The sequence below is a fragment of the Paroedura picta genome, chromosome 4 (genome assembly GCF_049243985.1).
Source record: "Paroedura picta isolate Pp20150507F chromosome 4, Ppicta_v3.0, whole genome shotgun sequence".
Classification (NCBI taxonomy): Eukaryota; Metazoa; Chordata; class Lepidosauria; order Squamata; family Gekkonidae; genus Paroedura; species Paroedura picta.
Genome location: NC_135372.1, coordinates 101,679,154 through 101,700,699, shown reverse-complemented (window position 1 = coordinate 101,700,699; position 21,546 = coordinate 101,679,154). Strand labels below are relative to the sequence as shown.

General features: G+C 45.0%; 1 protein-coding gene across 5 annotated transcripts in view; it reads left to right on the top strand.

Annotated features, from left to right (window-relative positions):
• The first annotated feature begins 980 nt into the window (after positions 1 to 980).
• Positions 981 to 21,546, top strand: part of SLC41A1 (solute carrier family 41 member 1) — a 38,564-nt gene continuing 17,998 nt past the window's right edge. Inside the window, exons 1-3 of one of the 5 annotated variants that reach the window (XM_077334758.1) lie at positions 981 to 1,087; positions 3,490 to 4,839; positions 16,914 to 17,021. In XM_077334758.1, coding sequence (XP_077190873.1) covers positions 4,456 to 4,839; positions 16,914 to 17,021 — 492 coding nt within the window. In that variant the 5' untranslated portion in view covers positions 981 to 1,087; positions 3,490 to 4,455. The other 4 variants (XM_077334761.1, XM_077334757.1, XM_077334759.1 and 1 more) reach the window with 4 other exon arrangements.

The following is a 21,546-nucleotide window of genomic DNA, read 5'->3' as shown; positions in this document are numbered from 1 at the left end:
GGCCCTGGGTCACTCTACCTCTGTTGTTTGCATGCCAGCCTAGGGTGCACTAACAGCATTCATGTAACAGCTGAGGATGTAGTTCAGACAAGATAGCAGGTGTCCTGGTATGCTTTCCCTTCCATCTGAAACTTGGTTTACATACGCAGCAGAACAAGTGTTTCAAATAGGAGGCATACACCATTTTTTTAATGCTCCTCCTGTATTTTTAATTGAATTTTTTTCATCTGTGCAAGTAGAAAACTGGTACATCAGGAAGAAAAATACCATAAAAGTCCTCTTGTTGTTCAGCTAATTTTCTGTTTATATTAAGGTGTTTTGGAACACAGTGATGGCAGGATCAGTTAATTACATTCAGCTTCCACAATTAGGGAAGTTGTCCATCAATCTCAATCCCAATCTGTCCATCAATCCCTAATTTTGACATATTTCTTTCTTTCACTGTGTGCCTTTCCCCTCCCCCGAACTAAGCTCAAACTAACTAACCTTATGCACGAAGCTTGTTATTCCTATTTGGTCCTTGACTCTGTTCAACACCTTCGTTTGGCTGTATGCTGATTTACTGCTTCCCCTCTATATGTTGTACCTGAACTAGTGCGAGTGCACCCGAAGGCTTATCCCTTGACTCTGTGGGTCTTAAAGCTGCCCCTGGACTCGGACCATGTTCTGCTGCTTGAAACCAACACAGCCGCCCACCTGAGGGGAAGCGTTTTATTATTCCTCCTCCTCTCCTGCAACCTCACACGACCAGGGTCGCCTTTAAAGCAGCAGCGCCGGAGAACCAGGCTTCGGAGCAGCTGCCGCAACTGCCCAGGAATGCGAGGGCTTTTACAAAAACAAAAACCCCGTAATTTCGCCGGGAGCGCCTGATTGGCTCCTTCCCGGACACCCGCCCTCCTCACGGGCTAAGAGGACGAGAGCCGCACCGCAAAGCCCGCCTCCCCCCCCTGCCGCGATTGGCTAGAAAGCCCACTAAACCTCGGCTCCAACGCGAAACTGTGAGGTCATCTTGGAGGAGCCAATGGGCGGAGAGCAGGGCGGGAAACGGCGTGCTTGTATTGGAGAGCCGCGCTGTCAAATCTCCAAGGTGGGGAGGAGGTTATATCCTGCTTGCCTCGAACTCGCTCTGCCAGCAGCAGCAGCGGCGGCGGCTTCGGGTTGCTTGTCCAAATGCAACATCGCGGCGGCGGGGAGAGGTCGGGACGGGCTCCCGCAAGCACAGCCGCCAGGAAGCCGGGGGCGGCAGGCAGCGTCTGCTGGGCGCAGGTCTGTCCCTCCGGGGCGCCGCAGCAGGGAGGGAGGGATGTCCTGAAGAAGGAGACAAGGAGGCTGAAGCCTGCCGAAGGGTACCAGTTGCTGGCTCCCCAGCGGGTCCTTGCGGGGAGCGAGGCTGGCGGAACGGGCAGGCTTCAGCGTCTTCATCCCGCGCGGGTCGCCGTCGCCTTCTCCCCCTCCTCCGCTCGCCCTGCGTCGGTCTCCGCACAGGCAGGAGTCCGGAGCCCCTTGGAATAGGGTGGCGGGAGAAGGGCCGGCTGCCTCATTGGGGGGGATCGCTCTGGGCTGGGGGTGCAGGCTGCGCGCTGCTGCTGCTGCTGCGCTCTAGGGCTGCTCTGGCGCCCTGGGGGCTCGACGCCTTTCGCCCTCCGCGAGGAGGGTGAGGTTGAAGGGCCCCGGTGGTGGGGCTGCGTCGGGGGCTCCTCGTTAGATGGGGAGCGTCGATCAGGGGAGGGTGTGAGCGGTTGGCTCTCAAATTGCGGCGGGTTTGCACCTGGCTGGTGTGGAGCGGGTGGGGGCATGGCCGTCGCCTGCCCCCCAGCGCCTCTACTGAGGAGGGTGTGGAGGAGCAGAAGTGGTCCTCCCGCGCTTGGGGGCAGGTGAAAAGGTATTGACGAAAGGCTGGCGGTGAGATGTGGCATAGAGGAGGCTTGTGTCGTAGACGACTTGTGAAATTAGGAGGATTACTCAGAATCCTGAAATGCATTCTCAGGAAGCCTGCGTTGCATGCGATTTGATGGTGCTGCATGAGCCGCTGCCTTACTCATAGGCTGACGAGGAGCTTGGAATGTGAACACTTGTCCGGCTTTCTTTGCAGTCTAAGGATTGGTATCTGTTTGGGGCTTCCTTTTTTAATTTCTAAAGAACAGTTATCTTTTCCATGCATCTGGCTAGAAAACATGCCTAGTTTGGCTGGTTAAACTCCCTGTGTGAAAAAAAAATTCACAGGGTTGCGTTTGAGTGCTAACAATGACTTTGGCTTTGAAAGCAATGAATTCAGGAAACTGGGGCTTCACAGGCTGTTACTACCAAGTGCTATGCAAAAGTGTGGTGTGGATGTGACAAGGACACTCCTATCTGTAGGGAGACCATGTGTCATTTCAGTGATGAAAAGGTTTAGCTGTGTAAAAAAAAAATGCTATGTTGAGGTATGTGGGATCTTGAGCTTGCTTAGGGAGAGGAAAATGAACTTAGATTCCAGTCTGGTAGCACCTGGAGACCAACAAGAACTTTTGGTTATAAGCTCTTGAAAGTCAAGGCTCTTTTCTTCAGACATGGAACTCACGGATCTCTTCAGGTGCAACTGGACTGGACTCTAGCCGTGCTATTGTGGGCTAATATGGCTCCACTAGGAAATTGAAATGAACCCGACACTTTCCAAAAGGAGCAAGTTCCTAACTTTCACATGCTACAGTGCCAAGCTGAAGACTTGAACCTGACATATATGATTGTTAGAACCTCAAACCTAGCAAGGTGACAGGGCTTCTACAGGTGTTTCCTGTACAGCAGATGAAAAGGCCAGGTTGTTTAATATCCCCCCTTTTCCTGTCTCAGATATGTATAAACAAAATTTATCTACATATTGGATTAGAAGCATCACACACGCAGCAGAGGGCAGTAGTGCATATACACTTACACATTCATGCACCTCCCCTCTGTGGTGTTCTTCTTGCCCTCCCCCCAGCCTCTCCACTCCATTCTTGTAGAAAAAGAAACTGCCAGGTTTGTGGCTTTGGAACCTAGTAGTGTTGTGTATGTCCCTCCTGAGTGAGGAATAGCTTTGAGGGTATAAAATGCTAGCCAGACTCAGTTTTGAGGGTGTTCATTGTCTGCCATTGTAATGGATCATGAGCTGTGAACAAAGGTGTTTGTCCTGTACATGTAACACATCTGTGCTTTATGTCCTGTGGTGACTGTGCATGAACTCAATTGGGAGTGGGCCTAATGTCAGGAAGGGAAACTGGGTAGGAGCAGAGGAAATGTAAGGGCCTCTTCCTTTGCAGCTGTGCTTTATATTGTGGCTGTATATGTAGAGCAGTGGTAGGTGGGGTTTTTTTAAGAAAGGAGAGCTAATTCCACCAGCATAAAGAAGAACACTAAAGCTATTGATGTATATATGACTACATGGGAGGGAGGGATTTTGTGAATGAAAGAGCTGTTCTGTGTATACCTAGAAGTTATGTCATGTGTATTTCCCCCTCCTTCTTTTTAAAGGTGAGAGTGGAATGATTCCTGAAACATCAGTGGAAGAATTTTTCAGCCTTGCTTGGGATAAGCTCTCAGCGTAAGCTTCTCCGGGGACTTCTGTTGCTTTAAATAAGAGCCTTCATTGCCACATGATGCAAGGTGAGAGATTTCCTTTCTGAGAAAGAGGTTGGCTCTGCTCACAGCTCCTGGGAAGCCAGACTGTCTTGCAAAGAGCGTGATGGGCAGCTGGAGAAGGTGAGAAGACCCCTGACAAGCTGTTAAGCAAGCCTCTCTGAATTGCCTGGAATCCTATGGAAGTAGAGCTTTCCTTCTGGTGGAAACATTCTGTTTTTCAAGACTCTTGTCCTCTGAAGTAGAAAAATCAGCAACTGGCTAGGAATCTGAATTCAGAAGCTTTATTATTCTTATTTTTTAAGCTAGGATCCAAAATTGTGTCAAATTGTTTTTAAAGATTCTAATTTACCGTGTGCCTTTCTGAGGGGAAAAATCTCTCTCCCATTGTCTCTGAAGAATTATTGAACTATTTATTCCTTGCAGTTGCTGTTTAGAGAAGAAAAAAACATAACCAAACAAATCAGAACCTGAAACTAAGGATACAGATCTGGGAAGTTGATGATCCAGGAAGCTTTGAACCAAAGAAGTTAGTAATCTGGCCAATTAGTGAGTTGTGTCTGAAGGATCCTTGCCGAAGCGAGAAGTGCAGGCAACACAAACTGGAGTGGATTTGATCTTGCTGGAATCTGCTGCAGTTTCTTTGCTGGCTCAGTGGCTGGCATTTCCAGTTCTGGATTCTGCTTGATGGGGGGTTTTGCTAGAGGAACAGACCTTGCAGCTAAAGATATAACTGTGCGGTTAGGTGGGTTGGTATCTGTATATCGAAAGGCTGAAACCCCAAGCCAAAAAAAACTTCCTCTATCAACTGTCTTCTGTAGTACTTCAAGGGTTTGGGGGAAGCCTTTGTAATTTTGCAACATGACATCCAAACAGGAACAAAAAGAAGCTCATCACATCAATGGAGTGGTGTTACCCATTGTTTCTGGACCTATAGACTGTCTCTCCAGCCCTGACAGAGAGCATCTAGTTGAATCTTCAGAGTTTTTGGGACCTGAAGTAGTTGGGGTGGAAGTGGTGGTGATAGAATCTCGCGCCAATGCCAAAGGGGTACACGAGGAAGATGCCCTCCTGGAGAATGGCAGTCAGACCACTGAGAGTGATGATACCAGCACGGATCGGGGCCCGGAGCCAAGCTCTCCGCTCAAAGAGACCTCCTTTTCAATTGGGCTGCAAGTCCTCTTTCCTTTCCTGCTGGCAGGGTTTGGAACGGTAGCTGCTGGGATGGTGTTGGACATGGTGCAGGTAAGACTGTGGCATGGGCTTGTCATGTACCATTTCTGGTCTTGTGAATTTGTTCCATTGGCTGTTGAATGGCTTTAAATCCTAGTCTGGTATAAGCATAAGTGAGTAATTGACTTGTCCAATTGCTTGAGGTTCCCCTCGCTAGCCAATAGCATGTGCTGGAGCAAGAATAATTTGCCTGTGCTGTTGTGTAGGATGAATGACATTTTGGTTATTACTTGCTGGGGCTGTTTCTGAATACTACTGTCAAACGGACAAAGCGCCACCTTTATGTGTGACAAACTCAGCAAACCAAAAAATCCTGTTTCTATGATCAGTGTAAATGCTTACTCACAGCTGGAGGGGCAAGCATACTGGGCTCACCTAAAAGCTGAAATCCTGGGGTATACGTACTTAAATTGGGGGTTTCCATTTTAATTGGGGAGGGGCATGATTTGTTTACTATTTCAAGAATACTATTTTTAAATTCCAGTCCTAGTGCTGGTGATAGTATGGATGTGCCTGCAGAGCTGCTAACTGAAGAATGACACAGTGCTACAATAAAGCCATGGAGCCACTGATGTGCATGGGCCAAGGCCAGTGACATCAGCTCTGACAAGCTGGAGCAACTGCTATGTGCTGAAAGACCACTTTAGCTGGGGATTGAAAAGATGTTCCTGTGTACCCTAGAATCTAGTTTTCCTTTGCTCTGAAACTAGAAGTACAGGATTACCACTGGAGATCTCCAGAAGGTCTGTCATGGGACACGAGCTGGCATATGAAACTTGCCCCTCAAATTACATTCTTCAGCTTTATAGTTTGGCTGACCTCTGTGCCCAAAGTGCAGCTAGATTTTACATTGTACTAAAGCCCAAGACTTTGATTTCAGGGGTTCGCCTGTCTTACTTAAGCAGGCCAGGTAGCACTTTAGATAGTCACACCCTCAGGCAGGCATAATTTGGAACTAAATGGCAGGGGAACAGTAGTTACTTTTAAACTGCTGTTGCTCTTTAGCAGGTTGCATGTTTAGTAGAATAAGGTTATTTTGTAAAACCAATATTAAGTGTATATTATCCAAAGCTGATGACTGCTATATTAGGCATGTTAGATGTTAGATTAAGCTAGAGATTCCTGGACTCAACTTCTTCCTTATATTTATTCTTAAATACTTACTGAAATCTTAGTATCACATTGGCCTTCATGATTTGCTTGCACGGAGTTTAAGCCCTTCTGTTACTCAACCATGCTTAAGAAAAGCATGTAAGACCAGTACTATAGTAGTGCTACATCTTTAGCCATATGTTCTTGGTCCTTTTGGCAGATTAAGTCCATAGAGGTGATTCAGCCAGATAAAAACAAAATATAGTTCTTAAAGTACATATTTGTGTTTTATCATTAGTGTGCTTCCTGAGAAGAGAGGGTTGTTCTGATAATTTTTTGTGGTAGGCTGCATGTCAAAGATACTTTGATTTCGTTTTGCTAGCTAGTAGATCTCCTGCAGAGTTAGATAGCTGCTAGCTTTTTGGCCCAGTATATTTAACACTTCCTTTACTCTTGTATACAGGCAGATTAATATTGTATTTTTCCATGCAAGTGTTCACTCTCCCTGGATCACTATGGAAATATAATGCATGAATGTTGTGTGCATGAGGCTGTCCCTTAAAATCTTGACTACTGATAGTAGGGTAGTACAGAATCTATCTTACTAGCAGGGGAAAGCATGCATAGAAAAGCAGCTGTTATTGAAAAGCCCCTGCAAAGCTTACTTGCCTGTGTAACACTGGAACCCAAGGCACTGCATAGATGCTAACATTAAAACTTCATTACAATTGTATTTCAGAAAAGCAAAAGATAAAGCCAGTACCTTAGAAAAGTAAGAATCAGTTACTGATTAAACCACTCCATGCAACTTATTTTGACCTGGGCAATTTGACCGTATGCCCCTGTTGAGTTTGGCTGCCTTTTTTCATTTGAAGACCAATCTTACAAAATACTTCAATCTCTTCATTTTATTGTGAAAAAAGTAGAAGGAAGGACAGGGCCATGGCTCAGTGGTAGAACATCTGCTTGGCATGCAGAAGGTCACAATTCAAGCTCCAATTTAAGGATCAAGTTAGGAGGTGATGTGAAAGACCCCTAACCTGAGACCCTGGGGAGCTGCTGCCAGTCCAAGTAGACTATACCGTTCTTAAGGGACTGAGTCGGATTCAGTTTAAGGCAGCTGCATGTGTTCATCTGAATAAAGGTGGTTTTGTGGGTTAAGGGTGAAAGTGGCAGTAGTCTGTCCTTTCATTTCAAAACATTCTGCTTTCAGCAAATACTTTTCTACATTGAAGATAGAGTGACAGTTGACTTAACGTCAAGGTAGATCAAGGTCAAACAAAACTTGTTGGAGCAGTTGAGTGTTCAGAACAAGATGTTCAAGGAAGTTGTGGGATTGTCCTTGGAGGCTTTCAAGGAAAGATTAGGCAGAGCTTTGTAGGATGCTGAAAACATAATCAATCCTTATGGTAAGAGAGATTCAAGCGGTTAGCCATGTTGGTCTGAAGCAGCAGAACAAAGTTTGATCCCAGTGGCAGCTTGAAGATGAGCAAAGTTTGATTCAAATTATAAGCTTTTTTATTTTATTACATTTATATAGCACCCTCACTTTCGGCTCAAGACAGTCTACAGTATGAATTCATTGTAACATTGGTGCAGTACAAATCATTGAACTTGGCGTGTGTTAACATTATGGTTATTATAGTTTATAATTTTTATAGTGTTATAAACCTTATAAAATATCTGAAGAAGTATGCCTGCACACGAAAGCTTATACCTTGAATTATGTTTTGTTGGCTTTTAAGGTGCCACTGGATACAAACTTTGTTCTTTCGGTAAGAGCCTTGGTTCTCTGGTCTGAGTAACAACCATGTTCACTTCTAATCTGGTAAAATGTTATCAGTTGTAGAATTGCTCTTTCTGTAACTCTGCACTCAGTTGGATCCCAGTATCTGGAGCTGACTATAGTGTACTATGTGTAATAGAGAGGATGCCTAGGCATGATGATCTTTGAGAGGGAACACAGCAGTTATAGACTGGCCCAGAACAGTCTTCTTGTGGGTGATCAAATTTCTCATTCACCTGTTCAGAGTCAAGGCATGGTCTTGAGCAAAAAGGGTTGGGCTGCCAAAGGGGTATGAGGAGCACTCGTTTTAAGACAGTTTATTCCTTTTTCTTGACCTACTGTCCTTCAAGGGCTGATAAATATTCTATAGGAAAATAAGAGAAATGCCTTGTGTCTATCTGCAAGACTGATTTCATACCAGTTTTTGCAAAGCCAGTGAATTTGGGGCCTTTGCTGGTAGATTTGACTACAGATTAGAACTCTCTCCTTTGAACAGAAAATCCACTACCTAGGGATTGGCTTTTCAGGTGCCTGGCATAATACAGCCTCAATGCCAGTGCAGCTAGCCTCTAATCTATCTGGTTACCCCAGGACAGCTGTAGGCCAGACTTGATACTGATAGGCAAAGTGTTGGAAAGCTTAGCATGCTTTGCTTGCATTTGTCATGCTTGTTAGCCAAACATTTTTACCAAATTGTAGCTGGCTTTCAAATGTGAGAAAACCCAGCCAGCTGTCTATTCCAAAATTCATCTTCAAAGTTCCTTGATATAGAGATGATATATAATACACACAATATCTAGAGGATTATAGTTTCTGTATAATTGCTAAATGATAGGTTTTGGGAAATATGGGTAAGTTTTAGGAAAGATGGCTGTAGAGGAAGAATTTGGAAATTCTTTCTCAGTTAATCAAACAGAATACTTGGTCAGTTCATAATCTTTAATCCGCTCTTGCGGAGCGGATTAGATAAAAGAGTAAGGGCTCCTGGGGAGGAGTTAGGGAGGGAGCTGTCCAGGATAAAAACTCAGAGGGCCCAATCAGGAGCTTCGCGCGGCTCCCCATTGCCGGCTTGGCCCGGCCCGGCCTCGCCCGGCTGCCAGATGACTTACCGCGCCGAAGGACAAGCCACCTTACAACGCTGTGAGTCCTCATGGCACCCTCCCCTCGCCCTAGGGAAAGGAGTAGGGATGCCGCGTCAAAGACGCCGCATCCCTGCTCCTTTCCCACCCCAGGGACCCCAGCCATCCAACGCATGCCGCCACCCCCCGCCATGACATGGCTCCCCATCAGCCCCACCACCAACCTGATGCCTTGCCGCCGCCCCGTGCCGCCAGGAGCGGCCCGCGCTGCCAACCGCCGCTGCCAGAGACCCTCACCTCACCGGTGCCCACTATGATGCCGGCCCACGCTGCCCCCTCTGGCTCCCGCCGCGCGCTTCACTGCCGGGAACAGCCTCCCCGTCCGGCCGGAGACCACGCCTCGCCCCGACACTTCAGAGATCCTGCCACCGGAGCCTCCCACCCCGCAGAGCAAGGTAGGCCACCCTGCAAAACGCCCGCGCCTCCCCGCTGCACCAAAACAACGACGACCGGCCACACCTCCTCACACCCACAACGCCCCCAATGAGTCCCGCGTCTCACCGACCCCACTACAGCCCGTGCACCAGGACTTACCCCGCTACCCGCCTTCTCACCTGGACTCCGCGCCGCCTGCCTTCTCCGCGCTGCCTTTGTGGCGTAGAAATCTTCCTAGGATCCTTCAGGAAATGCTTGCTGGCCTTTTGTCAAGAATCCTCTAGTAGTATCTTAACAAAGCGTTCCAGTACCCATGCAGCTCATCCTTTTCTCACTTGCTGCCATGTATTTACTTCCTGTGTCTAATGTCAAGGATTTTTGCTACAGCAGCATATTGATGCCTGAAGACATGCGTCAACATCTGAAAGAATTAAATACTTTAAGGTCATTGCCTTATGAAAGGTCTGAACAAAGTTGCTGCTTCAAAAGTGAAAAGGATTAAACTGGATTTTGCTGGTCCTACAAACCATGCCCTTTAATAGCTCCTTAAAACTAAGTAGCTCTTCTTCCAACAATCCTTGGTTTCCTGTTCTAAGTTGCTGCTGGTTCTGATTTTGGCCGAGGTTACTCAGGAAATAAGTCCTGCTGCTGACTGCTTTGGACTCCCGCATAAGTATGTGCAGAATTGGAGCAGAAGGAGCTGTTCAGATGCTGCTTCCCTCTTGCCAAAGAGGATGTGATAGAATGCACGGATTGCATTGCTGGGAGCCACTTGCCCTGTGTGCTTCCATTCAGCTGTAATGTGTGAAAATATAGCTAAAGTGCCTGGACTCTGGAACTCAGGATGGGTCTTTTTTGGTTGTACACCACCTTCCTTCAAGGAGCTCAGAATGGCATGTGCAGCATCTCTAAGCATTTTTCTATCCAGGTAGTAGCCATACATTTAGCCAGTTAACGTTTCTATTCTCTGTGTCTTAATCCCAGCTGTTGGCCTCAAGACTCTACTTATCTAATGGGCTTGGGCTACAAAGCTGTACTTGCAATTTGATGCCTATAATTTTCTCCCATGCTGGTTTTAATGATCGCTCCTGGGGATTCAACTGCAGCAGTATGTTTCCTGAAGCAGCATAAATACAGCTTGCTTTTCTTGGCCTGGCCTATCTCCAGAATTCACTGCTGTAGGAAAAAAAACATCATCTTCGAAAGATGATGGCAATGTCAGAAGATGAGTGTCTTTTGGAAGGTTGGGTGCTGAAGTGGGGTAGAGGGGAAGGATGTTCCCTCTTACAAAGAAGGAGTCTCAAAGTGGCTTACAATTGCCTTCACTTCCTTTCCCCACAACATGGGGGATGAGAGACCTCTAATAGAACTGATCTGTGAGAACCGCTCTGAGAAAACTGACTCATCCACAGTAAAAAGTGTTACTGGACTCTGATTTTAAGACCAACAAAGATTTATTCAAGGTGTGAGCTTCCAAGCACTCTTCCTCAGACTAAGAACTCCCTTTATGACAACAGTGGGAATATATAGCAAAAATTAATTCTGTAAATTTTTGCTATATATTCCCACTGTCATGAAGGGATTTCATAGTCTGAGGAAGAGCGCTTGCACTCAAAAGCTCACGCCTTGAATAAATCTTTGTTGGTCTTAAAGGTGCTACTGGACTCTGATTTCATTGTGCTACTTCAGACCACCACGGCTACCCATTTGAATCATCCAGTTATCCTCCTGGCTGCATATGGAGGAGTGGGGAGTCAAACTCAGCTCTTCAAATTAGAAGTCACCACTCTTAACCACTACACCAAGCTAGCGAAAATGTTATGGTCTGTGAATGGACAGTGTTGCAGGCTGATCTGTGACTACATTCTGGATGGTAACTGGGGAGTGAGGGGGTATTCGACAAGCATTAATTGGAGAACAGCTGTTCCCAGTAAATAGGAATCAGATATAAATGTGACCCCTCTGCTCTTAGTTTTGGCAGATACATTTTCAGAGTAGGAACATGGAATCTCTTAAGCCAGGACTGGCACTCATGTGGAGGGATTTGTCACTCTTAATACACACACACAAAGCCAAAGTCACATTTGGCTATGGGAGCTAATTAATACATTCATTAACCCAGAGAGACCCTGACTAGGTAACAGAAAAGAGTTTAGTATACAGGCTGGCTATAAGATTCATTGTCCTTGGGAACTTTACGTGGATCTGGATCACTGACTTGGAAGAGATCTTGAGCAGAAATGAATCCTGTTGTGCCAGGTCAGGTCATACTTTACTCTCCGATGGGGTGTGTCATCCTAAGCAAAGCTTTTGAGGGTATTGCTATGTCTGTTTCAGGTTGACTTACTCTGCAGTTATTTCAGATGACATGTGCAAATACATATATTAAACAGGCTTAGGTGGGATGCTGTGTTCTTACTGCACTTGATCAGGCACCAAAAGCTTTCCAAAACATGTTTGCATTTCTTTGAGACATCATTATAGCTCTCCCATTCAGTGCTTTGACCTGAATAAGTTTTAGTCAAAGGACATTCTCTATCTGAAGCAGTCTTACTTCTAGAAAAGGGAGCAGGGAGCTGCTGGTGGTTGTAAGTGTGAATCAGGCTTGTGTGAGTTATTAAGGGAGGGAGCTGGCAGACGCCCAGGAATGTCACCTCCTAATGTAAGTGAAGAGTCTTGTTTTCTGTCCTTGGACAGAGCTGCCTCCTCCCTTCGGAAGCATCCCAGCTTGCCTCCATCTTCAGTTGGTTCCATACTTGTGTGATGCTGAACTGACCATGGAATGTTATAAATCTTAATCATTGCAATGCTTCCTACAGCAGATTAATATATAATGCCACTTGGAGGTTCTTTAATGTGTTGCGTGCTAAAATTTGTAGTAAAACTGATGAAATCTTAAATAAAAATGCTTCAGATAGAATTGGGGGGGGGCACAACTTAACTGTTCTCTTCCATGTTCCAAACTGTCCTTACTCAAGTAGCTTTTCCTAAGCAGGCAAAGCAATCTTTAACTCCACTTGGAGTAAGGAGGTGACAAGCAGACAGAATTACATGCCCATCTCCTGCCGTCTGCTTTCTGCTTAAAAGAGGGGGCATATGTGCTCTACGGCTTGCACATAGTATATAGATTGCTGCTTATATGTGAGTAACTTACAGCCAGCAGCAGGACAAGTGATAAAGCTACTCCTGATCTGTGCTACTTCTGACTGAAATAGGGTTTATACATTTCTGTGTGGTACTGAGGGGTGGGGGGGGGGCTAACTCCAGCAGTATAGAAAACTCAAGAGTTCAGTCTTAACTTTTACTATACTGCTTTATTTTTCTACCGGATTTGCCCCAGGTTATAGAGCACTCAGTTGTATGTACACACACTTGTGTGCGTGCACACTTCCTTGGCTGGAAGAGTCAAGGGGAAACTTTCTCACTTGTTTCTTCTGGATATATAAATTGTCCTTCCTTCATCACCTGTTTATTACTGTGTTCTAGTCACTTACGGAGAGTCTACACTTGAAAGGCTTGACAACCCCTCCCCTGTAGTGTTCCCTTTAAGAAGAAATAAATCTGAGCTTTTATCTGAAGAAGTGAGCTCAGATTCATGACAGTCCATCTGGGAATAAGTGTTCAGTCTTTAAGGTGCCATTGGACTTTAGCCCAAGTTTACTCAGGAAGTTTCTTGACAGAACATGGATTTGAACACAAGAGTAACTGTTAGAGCACATTGGCTCTACAACTCTAAAGAAAGGCTGTAATGTCAGGACAGCTTTTGAGAGTGTGTTCATTCAGGAAATTCATGCTGCTATTGGGTAGCCAGTACAGTATGTACCCTTATTGATAAGGTTGGTGTATGTAAAAAGGAATTTTAAATTGATGGTTGAAAATGCTTTTATATTGCAGTGTTTATACATTGAGTAATTCCTAAGAAAGGCAGGATATAACTGTTAATGCATACATCAGGTGATACATTGGAAAATCCTGGGATAGCTGGTGGTAAGGTAGATTAGCCTACAATGCAAGTGTCCGGGTTCTAGTTCTGTAGCTTCTGGGTCTTGTGTAGTGTTGACATGTTCTTCTATATTGAGACATTCTGATCTTTTGAACTGAAATTCCATAGATTTTCACTCAGTGTCTTGTCTCTTCTGGTACAGCAGCCTTTATGCTGTCATGCTATCGTTTTGCAGCTGTCACAATTATTACACTGCATGTGGCACCTTTTACACAGACATTTCTCTATATATCTGTTCAGTAGCCAAGGACTAGCCTCTGTGTGCATAGGTGAATCCATGCACCAAGGCCACCATAGCTACAATGTTCAACTATGGAGTTCAGCAAACTCCAGGGAGTCTCCAAGGCTGAAGCACAAAAAAATATATCTAAATTGGGGATAACCCCTTCCCTGAAATCTAATAGCAACTGTACGTGCACAATTTTTTTTCTAGTGCTTGGGTAATGTTGGGGGTTGTCATAGCAACTCAAAACGATCTGCAGTGGTAGGGGCAAAGATGGTGCTGCATTTTCACTATCCATTCTTACATATTTAACTGATGGTTATGATACTGTTTACTCTTGTCCCTCCTACCTACTTCTGTAAACCAAGAAGGTAAACACAGCTAGGATAACATGTACTTTCAGCTTTCAGAACCTGAGTGTTGTGGTTGCAGAACAGACTCTTGAAGGACAGTGTTTGAATCCTGGCATCTGAATACAGGTTCAGTGTTTTCCCTATTAACTTCTAATGTTCTTACGTCTCAAATCTGCCTGCTTCCCCATAGAAGTAATATTTTTAGTTAGGGACTAACTAATTCAATATATATAGAGAGAGCTGGGAACATTGAACAAAACTGCTTGATAATTAAACAGTTACACAACTACTAGTCACTGGTCCTATAAAGATGAATTCAGCAAAATTGAACTCTGCTGGTCTTAGGAGAAGACAAAGAAGGACCGTGATACACAATTGTGGGGAGCAGGGATAATTTATAGGTTGCTTCCTACTCAGGGCCATTCATCTGCTGTAGCAGTTGTATTTCCCCATTTCAGAACACTTTTTTCTTTTGAGACTGTTTTTGGAAGTAACTGGATCTGAGGGGGTTGTCCAACAAGAAGGTAAACAGTGCAGTCCTGAACAGAGCCCTTAGATGGGCGTAGCTTTGCTTAGGATTGCACTGCAAACGTCTCTCGAATTGACAGGTGGCTGTGAGTAGTCCCTTCAGACAGACTCGAAAATGGGATCAAACTTCCTTATATGTGTCAGGGTGTAAGCAAACTGATGCCGTTCATCTGACAAGGGTGTCTGCCTATAAATGTCGTGGAAGGAATGTGGGTGGTGGAAAGTGCATTTTGGATGAACTCTCCTGCCTGACACAATGAGGCTTAACTGCAGCAGTATCATATGCCAGCCTTTCTGTTTTCTTCTGAGGACTGGATCCAAGCAGATACAAAAGCTCCTCCATGCAGTGAAAAGTGGAGTTCTTGTAGATTCCTAAGTGGAGTTCATTGAAGTGAGGGAGGTACAAGTTCTTAAATATAAAATCTTCTGTAGGATAAAATTTTTCTACAGAAGCAAAGTATGCGGGGAATGAAATCACCATTTGAAGTTGTGTAATATGGAATTCTGAGGCAGCCTGAGCTGGCAAAAGGGGAAGGCTCTGTCATTGGCAGAAGGCTGCATTTGGACTAGAATATGAACAACTGCGAGAACTGACTTTCAGTTCTGCTTTTACTACCAGCATTGTAGGTTTCTATAAGGTATAAGTTATTGTTTACTTTGCAATAATTAGGATGTCAAGGCTATCCTTTCTCCCAGGTTTCTCTCCAGAGTCCATTTTTCATGTGCACACACTCTGAAATCCCACGCTGTGGGTCCATAAGCTTGTTTTCTCTGTAGAGGATCCAAAGCTGGGGAGCTCCCTACTCCTCCTCCTTGAGCACTGCCTTGCCCTTTTTTGCTGACTTTCTAGAGCAGTTTGGGAGGGGCAATTTAAAAATCTGCTGGGTTCCCACGTGTGTGTTTTTCTGGCTTTGCAGCCTTGTGAGGCTTATGTGTTTAAACCTACTCCAAGCCAGCTAGTGGAGTTAGTAATAGGCAGAAGGGGGGGTTAAGCATATTTGTAATGCTATTTAAGCTGTTCTATTTAATGAAATAACATTATGACCAAGTAATGAAAATGGAAGAAGAGCAGGGGGGGGGGGGCTGCTACCTTCATTATGCTTTTTAACAGGTAGAAATTTAGCTGATTAGTGGTTAAAACACACAAACTGAGATTAATGTAGACTTCTTCCTCAAGGGGGAGCAGGAAGTAAAATACCTCCTGGTGTATTTTGGAAACTTTTTGCCTTTAGTCTCTGTGGTTTTTCCTCTCCAGTGGTCCTACTGTTATAGTTGTTGCTCTGTAGTTAGAGCTCCCTAAGAAGCCAAAAGGTTGGGTATTTATGTAATATGCCAAAGTTTATACTGGGAGGGATGGGATGTTTATAGAATATGCAATTTTTGAATGAAGTAGAATGGACTAGTTCCTGACAGTTCTTGTCCATATTTGGGAACTGATAGAGTTACATCTTGAAATGGATGGCTTGGAGGCCTCTTACAACTCGGGATGCCATGTCTGGGTTGATTTTGGAGATCTTGTTGGTAAAACCTGGAGATGGCAGAGTTTGGAGAGTGGAGGGACCTCAGTGGGGCAGAAAGTCACGGAGTCCAAAGCAGCTGTTTTCTGCAGCCCAGAGAGAACTTGTAGTTCTGGAAGTCTTCAGGCCCCACATGGAAGCTGGCAACCCCACGAGTCTGAATTGATGCTGGGAATTTAAACCGAGGGTTTGGTCCTAAGAGACATGAAGTCTGCAAGTGTGGTCCTGGTGAGGCAGAATAGCATGGGTCCACCACCATTACCTATAAACTGGGCAAAGCACCAAGGCATGCTTAGTACAGCGGGCTCTGTGGACCTGGGTTCTTGGGACTGATAGGAAGTAGCCCAATTTAAATGTGGAGCTGGGCCTGTTCAGAGTCACTTGGGATAAGCTTTTTTCCCTTTGACTATCAGCCTTTTCATCTATAAATTAGGGATTAGTGACCTGGCTTCTCTAACAAACAGGTGACCACTATTTTCCTTGGTACTAAGCATGCCACTCCAGTAGCCGTTCCTTCTTTTGTTAATATACCTTGCTCTTGAACCCAGTCTCTCTGAGGAAGCCTTTATTCTCTTCCCCAAGACCTCTACTTGCAGAGGCCCTTGTATAGCTCACACTTTCCACTTGTGCCTTTTGGATGTACTAGTTGCCCTGGGTTATAACTGAATTGTGTTCTGTGGACTGAAGCATGGTGAGAACTCTCCCGTGGCTGCTTGCTGCAGGAAAAAATCAATAATGGCAGAGAAGGGATGTTAGCCGCCATGTTAGGAGATTGATGTTTTAATGGGAATTTTGATGGGATTGGTTGTTGTGACCCGCCTCAAGCCTGTCGAGAGAGGCGGGAAATAAATCTAATAATAATAATAATAATAATAATAATAATAATAATAATATAATAATAATAATAATAATGTCCCCCCACCCAGGGCAGTGTGCCTGCTATCACTGATGTCATTGAGGACCCTGTGAGAAGCTGCCGAGAACCCCGGCCCAATGGCTGAGATTGCCATTTTTGCAATTTCATTGTGTGATCTTGTATAGGCCACTGAACTATGCCTTTGGTCTTGCAGCACTGGGATGTCTTCAAGTATGTGAGCGAAGTATTCATCCTGGTTCCAGCCCTCCTGGGACTGAAGGGAAACTTGGAGATGACACTAGCGTCTCGTCTTTCTACTGCTGTGAGTATCTTGGTCTTTATAGCTGGCCGGACAAATAGCCTGCATGCGTCTAACTGCTTTTTTTCTCTATAAAGAGGTAGTTGAGGGTGGAGTTCACTTACTGAGGTTTTATTGAAACAGCATTTGAGTCCAGTGGCAACTTTAAGTCTAAACAACTTTTATTGCATGTGCGCTTCTTCTGGCTAATTGAATTTTTAAACATTAGTTCTGCCTTCTGATTTCTGTAGCTTTTTGTCATTCAGCTGATTCCCTTTTGAGCAAACAATGAGGGCTAGAAACAAATGAAGAGACTCCAGATTTTGTGTGTGTGTGTGTGGGGGGGGGGGTGAAAACTGAGGCTGGCAGCTCAGATTAAGTTAGATTATACTGAGGATGTCTGTGTGTATAGGAAGGAAGGAGTTGGTCCTTATGCCCCACTTTTTTTTACTACCCAGAGGAGTCTCACAGTGGGTTATGACCGCTGTCCCTTCCTCTCCCTCCTCACTGTGAGGTAGGTGGGGCCGAGAGAGCTCTGCGAAATGTGGCTTGCCCAAGATCCCCCAGCAGATGCATGTGGCGGAGCAGGGAATCAAACCTGGCTTCCCCCAATTAAAGGCTGCCACTCTTAATCACTGTATAGCCCCTTTGTGATATCTGTGGCTGATTGGATCTCCCATGTGGCTATGTGACTGAACACTTCAAACTCTGTTTCATTGATTTCATTTGCCGGAGGAGTTTGAAAATGTGACTGACTTGCCCAGAACAAATCAGGAAGTGAGGCAATGGAGCATCCCTGCGTAGCTTGTGAAGGACAGAGACTGGATATAGGTAGATAAATGGCCACCTCTTACAAAAGAGCCTTAGCTGGTTTTGGACTCACACATTGCTTTTTTAAGGTCAGTTTGGGTACCCCATTGCCAGCTGGTACTGACTGCTGCCCCTTGCTTTGATAGAAAGTGAGATAAGCAGCAGCCTCCAGTATCAGTTCTGCACCACTGTACTTCTGACAAGGGGTGGTGAGTAAACCACTGATCTCTGCTCTCTGGAGATACCTGCTCCTGTTCTGTTCTTCCCTGCTTCTTAGCTGTAGTGGGCCATTTCTCAGTTCTTTCATTACAACTTTGCAGTCCTTAAGATTCCCTGAAATGTAAGGAATTATTATATCCCTTCAGAAGAAAGAATCTGTAGAGATGCATAGAATCATAAAATAATAGAGTTGGAAGGGTCCTCATGGGTCATCTAGTCTGACCCCCAGCACTATGCAGGACACTCACATCCCAATCGCTCATCCACTGTAACCTGCCACCCCCTTAAACAATAAGCTTTTGGTTTTGTTCTACTTCCAGTGACTTCTCCTCCTTCTCCAGAGGAGCCTTTTCCACATATCTGGTGCCAGCTTCTTAATGTGCAAGTTTTCAATTATAGTGGTGCCGAGTATGAGCCACATCCTGCAGGCTGGAAGGCATCCAGCACTTGTGATAGTCATCTTGGGCAAAGTGAAGCGGACCAGGTGCAAAGAAATACTCCAGAAGGCAGAACCATTGTACTGAGCCTTTGAGACACTGTTTTCTGTTCATGGTTCCTCAAGGAAGAAACAGCAGGAAACAGTGTCTAAAATAGGCCCTAAGAGACCTAGCCCAAGTTTTCCAAAAACAGAAGTTTTATGCTTGGGTTTTTACCACATCCTGTGCAAAGGCTCTAATCACAAAATCCTTCCTTGACCTTGACTTGAGGTCTCTTGGTAATTCTTCACTGAGTCTGAATTGTACCACTTAAGCCTCTGTGGCATCCCAGCAGAATTTAGCATTTGACAGGAGCAGAGACTTACCATGGAAAATGAGCCTTGCTGCGTGAAACCATTTTTCCTGCCCTTTCCCCTCTCCGCTCTAGCAAGTCCTTTTAGAGAGCTTAAATCCACTGGACCCAGTGATGTCATCCAAATTCATTGTTGTAGGAACGAGGTTGACTTGGCCATGGAATTTGTCTGCTTCCTAGCACTGGCCTTACAGAGCAATGAATGTAATTGCTCAGAAAGCCACTGACTAGATTGGGCAGATATTTAAACATGTTCTTGTGGCTCTCCCAAGCCTTCCCATAGTATGGACTTTGAGCCCCTTGAGAAGATTACCTAATGTTACAAGTATCTCCTGACCTTTGCCATTCCCTGTAGGGCAAGGAGTCTTCTGACCTGAGTGGCTCTTCTTCTGGAAGAGTATACTGAGGGAAGACTCCTTAGGCTGGAGGAAGGCTTTAGGGTTTGCTGACCAGAGTACTGAGATTTGTGTGAATATTGCAATTGCCCAAAAAGAAACCCCTATCCAACATGTCAAAGGCACCCTAGTAATTTAGCATTTCCTGGGAATGAATGTCATGGTTCTACATCTATAAATCTCATGTTCAGTTCCTGACTTCTTTTAGGGACCACAGCAGAAATACACTGTTGTCTGGTAGTATTTAGCAGAAGAAAATAGATTGGACTCCAAAATAAGGCAGCTCCTTATATCAGGGCTGAGACTGGGTTGCATTCTTTCCCTTTGGATTCAGAACTAACTCACAGAAGTAGCCTTTGACACCTTCACTAAAGATAACTGGGAGTCAGCAGAAAGGATCCCATGAACCTAGAAGGAAGGAACTAAGGGTCTACTTTGATTTTTGCTACTGACACTACTTATAAGAGGAAAGTAGTGTCATGAGGTAAAAGGCTTGCCACTAATGCCTTATTCCCTGACACACACACACAAGATGCCTTCATGCCCAAGATTTAAAAAATGCAAATGGTGATTCCTCCAATTATGGTGCAGGGGAACTTCCCAGTGAGTTATAGGACACTTTTGGCTGTGTTCTCCCATTCCCGTCCACTATCCCAAGAAGGCCAAAATCAGCCCCTTGTTGTGCCTCCTGTGAATGACACACCTGCTTACAAATCTGTGAAGCCGCAGCTGGTCTCAGCAAATATAGAAGCAGTGAGCAAACATGTCCCAGCATTGTGCCTGTGTATTTGGGATTGACGTTTTCCTGACACAACTTGGGTACACGAAATGGCCTGAAGGAGGCAAGTGTTAGAAAAGCTGGCGCTGACACAGAGAGGCTAAGCTCACACTTGGAAAGCAATCCACCCTGCATTCCATCCCACTTGACGCAATTTAATTAAAGATGTGTTGCTATTTTACTTAGCAGGATTCTTTGGCACAGGTGGAGGTAAAATTCTGGACTGTTTATCACATAAGTTCACCTCCTTGGGTACATGTATGTTGGAATAACTTGGACTCTTTAAGGAAAGGTATCAAGGGAGGTTCACCTATGGGGGCTGGGAGCCCAGGCAGGATTTCTAAAGTTAGCTTTCTATGTATTTGCTGTGCACAAAGGAAACTTAACACTAATTTTCATTATCTGTGCATTAAAGATCCCCAAATAATTTTTAAAAAACGTATCCTGTTCCGTGGATTAAAAATTAACCTAGCTGCAAGCAGTGGCAGCTCTGCTGATCTTTAACTTAATGGCAAGAGTTCTCTGGCCAAGTTCACAGCAGCCCCTTTGGCACTGAAAGAACCTGCCATTGTGTGTCCCCCTCTTTGCACTGGCCAGATTTACAGCCATTGTAAGTCTAGTAAGGTCTAGTTCTGATTAAGTTGTGTTAACCTTCATCCTGGATGATCTGGGGAAATGAGCCGTGAAAGGGAAGCGACACCAGAAGCCACTTCACATAGCTGCATTATATAGAAATGCCTGGTGGGGATGGAACTTGAGCCTCCCGCTATGGAAATGGGTGTAGCAATGCATTGGATTTCCCAAATCAATTTACCGATTTTAGCTACTTCTGGAGTGGAGAAAATAATTTTCAAGCCATCTTTTAGGTATTCTCTGTAATAAAGCATGCTACTGTTCTGCTGCTGCTTTATAGAGAGTAGGCTGCCATATTTTGGAATTTCAATAAGATTACAACCTAGATAGTTTGACTCTGCTTTCTTCCAAGTTTGCTTCTTTTAATATCTGTCTGCAACCTTTGGCTGAGAGCCAGCTTTGTGTTGTGATTTGAAGAACAGCAGATTCTAATCTGGAGAGCTGGGTTTGATTCTGCACTCCTCTGTTTGCAACTAATTGGTTGACTTTGGGCCAGGCACAGTTCTCTCAGGCCCACCTACTTCACAGGGTGTCTTTTGTGGGGAGAGGGACGGTAGGTGATTGTAAGCTGCTTTGGGATTCCTTTGGGTAGAGAAAAGTGGGCTACAAAAAACAACTCCTTTTCTCTCGACAGAGAAACTGCCTTGCTCAGATTGGCCATGTGTCTGATTGAATATTCCTTTGACATCATCATGATGGATAGCTGGCATGGAATTTTTGAGTTAGTCTTGAGTAACAGCAAGGATTAGAAGGGAAACAGAACCCTGCTCAGTTAAGCATAGTGCTACTTGATCCCAGGGGAGAGAAAAGCCAAGGGTAGTTGCATAATCGGTAGCACTACAGCTGTCAGAAAGCTCTTCCAGGTAACCTGCACTTGAGGTTATTCAGAATTTCATACTCATTGGTGGCTGTACTCTGTTGATTT